General features: G+C 55.2%; 1 protein-coding gene across 1 annotated transcript; it reads left to right on the forward strand.

Annotated features, from left to right (window-relative positions):
- Positions 1-2,026: 2,026 nt before the first annotated feature.
- Positions 2,027-2,965, forward strand: LOC105538238 (olfactory receptor 10Q1-like). Its single transcript, XM_011978041.1, has one exon. It carries the CDS (start codon positions 2,027-2,029, stop codon positions 2,963-2,965), a length of 939 nt encoding a protein of 312 aa, XP_011833431.1.
- The last annotated feature ends 305 nt before the right edge of the window (positions 2,966-3,270 follow it).

Below are 3,270 nucleotides of genomic sequence, written 5' to 3' on the forward strand. Positions count from 1 at the left end.
GCCTACCCGCAGGGAGGGCCGGCCAGGGACCATGGAGGGACTGCGGGAGGCTGGGCTGGGTCGCAGGAGGGGGCTGGGCCCTCTCTGGAGGGAAGCCCTGTCTGGAGGGAGGCCGGTCACCCTGCCCTCTGCCCGTCCTTCCAGCCTGGGCTCCTGTGACCATAGCGAGAGGAGATGCCAGAGGGGAAGCCCGAGCTGGGCTGGGCTCCGTCCGGACAGGGGACCTGGGGCAGAAGCCAGGGGCGGGGGCAGGAGCAGGAGGTGGGTCATCCAGGGAAGAAGGTTTCCTGACCCTGTGCTCTAAGGCGAGGAGTGGGCACGTGGCCCTCTGGGGACCTGTCCGGCTCAAAGACTCCAGGTGCCCTTCAGGTGAGTGAAACAACCGAGTAATCCTCAGTGCAACGCGAAAGCGGCTGGAAAGCTGGAATCACAGTCACCACCTATGCTGAGCAAAACCACGATTAAAATGGGTTTTCGGCTTTTGCTGAACCCACTTTGCGCCTCAGTGGTCCCAGTAGAAATGGCTCCTGTAGTTGACAGCTCCACTGGCACTGGACTCTCCTTGATTCTTACTTTGCTGAATCTCGAGAATCTTTTAAGATTGCTGGGATGGAGGGACGCACGGGGAGAAATGGCAGGCGAAACGCCAGGTCCTGCCAAGGGAAGGAGGAAACAAACGCCTCCCCGATAGACTCCAGGGAAACAGACCAGCCAAGGGTGTGGTCCCACACCGGGTGCTTGAGCCCCTGTTGTCCTGAGACCATTCCCTCCCTGACTCTCTCCTAACTCTGTCCCCGTCGCTCCCACTCGGCGACCTGGCTCGCCCTTTGCCCTCTGCTCTTCTCACTCTATGCCTGACCCCACACTAACTGTAGAAAATGCAGAAATGAGAAACAGACATTCATTCAACAAACACTTATTCTTTTATATTATTTATTTATTTATTTATTGAGAGATGGGGTCTGGCTCTGTCACCCAGGCTGTAGTACAGTGGTACGACCATAGCTCACTGCAGCCTCCACCTCCTGGGCTCAAATGATCCTCCTGCCTCAGCCTCCTCAGTAGCTGGGACCACAGGCGCATGCCACCATGCCCGGCTAACTTAAAACAATTTTTTTTTGGTAGAGATGGGGTCTCACTCTGTTGTGCGGGCTGCTCTCGAACTCATGGCCTCAAACAATCCTTCTGCCTCAGCCTCCCAAAGTGCTGGGATTACAACCATCAGCCACCTTCAGGCCAGCCAACAAACATTTATTGACACTCCTAATCTGTGCCAGCCGTGGTTTGAGAGGCCGCATTAACACACTGTGCCTGCCGTCATGGAGCTCATAGGCTGTTGCAGTAGACAGAGAAGTAAACAAAGAATTACAGGGCTCAGAGATAAATCACCCAATCGACTGGGGATGCCAGAGAGGCAGCAGATCCGAGGTGGGTTGGGCCCCTTCCGCTCTAGTGTCCTGCGCTCTAGCGTCCTGTGCTCTAGCGTCCTGCTCACAGTCGGCTGCTGGAACCCTGGGAGTTTGGAGGTGGTAGTCAGGGAAGGACAAAGTGGCTGACGCACAAAGCCAGGAGTGTCCACACCCTACAGCAATTCCCTACAGCCTGGTGACTGTGTCTAAACCTATTTAGTACCTCGAGCTCAGCCCCCTGCCCCCGCCCCAGGAAAGTCTTGAAACCATAGAACAGCGCTGACAGAAAGATTGTCTTTAGCATCTGGGAAAAAACAACTTCGTGTTTCGAATTTGCTCATCTGGGTTCATTTTGATAATAATTCAACAGGTGAACTGATGTGGCATCCCATAAGCAGTTCTTCATTTTCAGTGAACAGAGGGCAGAATTCGAAAAGCTGGTGGAGTGAAACCCAGGGCTAAGCCTGGAAAAGAGGGTTGGAGGGCTGCGAGAGCTGGCTGCACTCCCATTCCTGGAAAGGGCTTCAGGGTTTCTCATGACTTGGAGAATTGCTGGAAAAACAAAACAAAAACAAAACCGAAACCCTGTAACCCAGTTCTACAAGGCAGCCTGTAGGATGAACCGATTGCAGAAAAACCACACCTTAAGCTCTGAGTTTGTTATCTTGGGCTTCGGGGACCTGGCGGAACTGCAAATCTTCTTTTTTGGACTGTTTCTAATCATGCATCTTGTCACCCTGGCGGGGCACACAACTATTGTGCTCCTCACCCTCATTGACTCCTGCCTGCAGACCCCCATGTATTTCTTCCTCCGAAACCTGTCCACCGTTGAGATTTGCTATACATTGGTTATTGTCCCCAACATGCTGGCCAATTTCCTGTCCAGGAACCAGCGGATGCCCTTTCTGGGCTGTGCCCTGCAAATGCACTTCTTCGTTGCCCTGGGCGGGGCAGAGTGCTTCCTCCTGGCCGTGACGGCCTACGACCGCTTTGTGGCCATCTGCAAGCCCCTTCACTGCACACTGCTCATCACCAGGACCCTCTGCCTGCAGATGCTGGCTCTGGCGTGCATTGGCAGCTTTGCGCTCTCCCTCACATTGACCACGCTGATATTCCTCCTGCCCTTTTGTCAGTCCCACGAGATCAATCATTTCTTCTGTGACATCCCCGCCGTGCTCTTCCTGGCCTGCTCGGACACTCGAGCCAATGAGATTGCTGTCTTCCTCGTCTGCACGCTCATCCTCTTGATCCCCTTCCTGCTGATCCTGCTCTCCTACGGATTCATCATCGCGGCCGTCCTCAGAATCCGCTCGGCCGCGGGCAGGAGCAAGGCCTTCTCCACCTGCGCTGGGCACCTGTTGGTCTCGCTTCCTCACTCTGGCTGTGCAGTCTTCATCTACATTCGCCCCAAGTCCTGCTACGCCCCCGACCAGGACAAAATTGTGTCCTTAATCTACACCAATGTCACCCCCATGCTCTATCCTATGATCTACAGTCTGAGGAACAAGGAAGTCAAGGGTGCCCTTGGGAGACTTCTGCACAGTCACAGTCCATGAAGCAGCAGCCCCATGCGAGTTGAAGGGGAAGGCAGAGCCCTCTGAGAACGGCCTGGCTCCCTTTCCAGAACCCAGCTGTCTCCCAATGCACCTGGCGGCCCCACCCCTCCCTTTGAGGGCTTCTCCGTGGTTCTGAGTGCACCTGGGACTCACTGCCCCCTTTGCTGTGGCCAGACAGACGGAAGGGATGCGAAGGTTTGCTGAGACGCAGCAAGTCTGGGGTGGACAGTTCCATCCAGCACCCACAGCAATGGCAGAGACGTGGACACTGACAGGCAGAAGGGCCTCAGATGGCCCAAATGAAA

Source organism: Mandrillus leucophaeus, unplaced genomic scaffold (assembly GCF_000951045.1).
Source record: "Mandrillus leucophaeus isolate KB7577 unplaced genomic scaffold, Mleu.le_1.0 Scaffold1879, whole genome shotgun sequence".
NCBI lineage: Eukaryota > Metazoa > Chordata > Mammalia > Primates > Cercopithecidae > Mandrillus > Mandrillus leucophaeus.

What these genes read in the sequence shown, in the direction of transcription:
- LOC105538238 (XM_011978041.1), top strand. Translation starts at nt 2,027, where the DNA reads ATGAACCGATTGCAGAAAAACCACACCTTAAGCTCTGAGTTTGTTATC.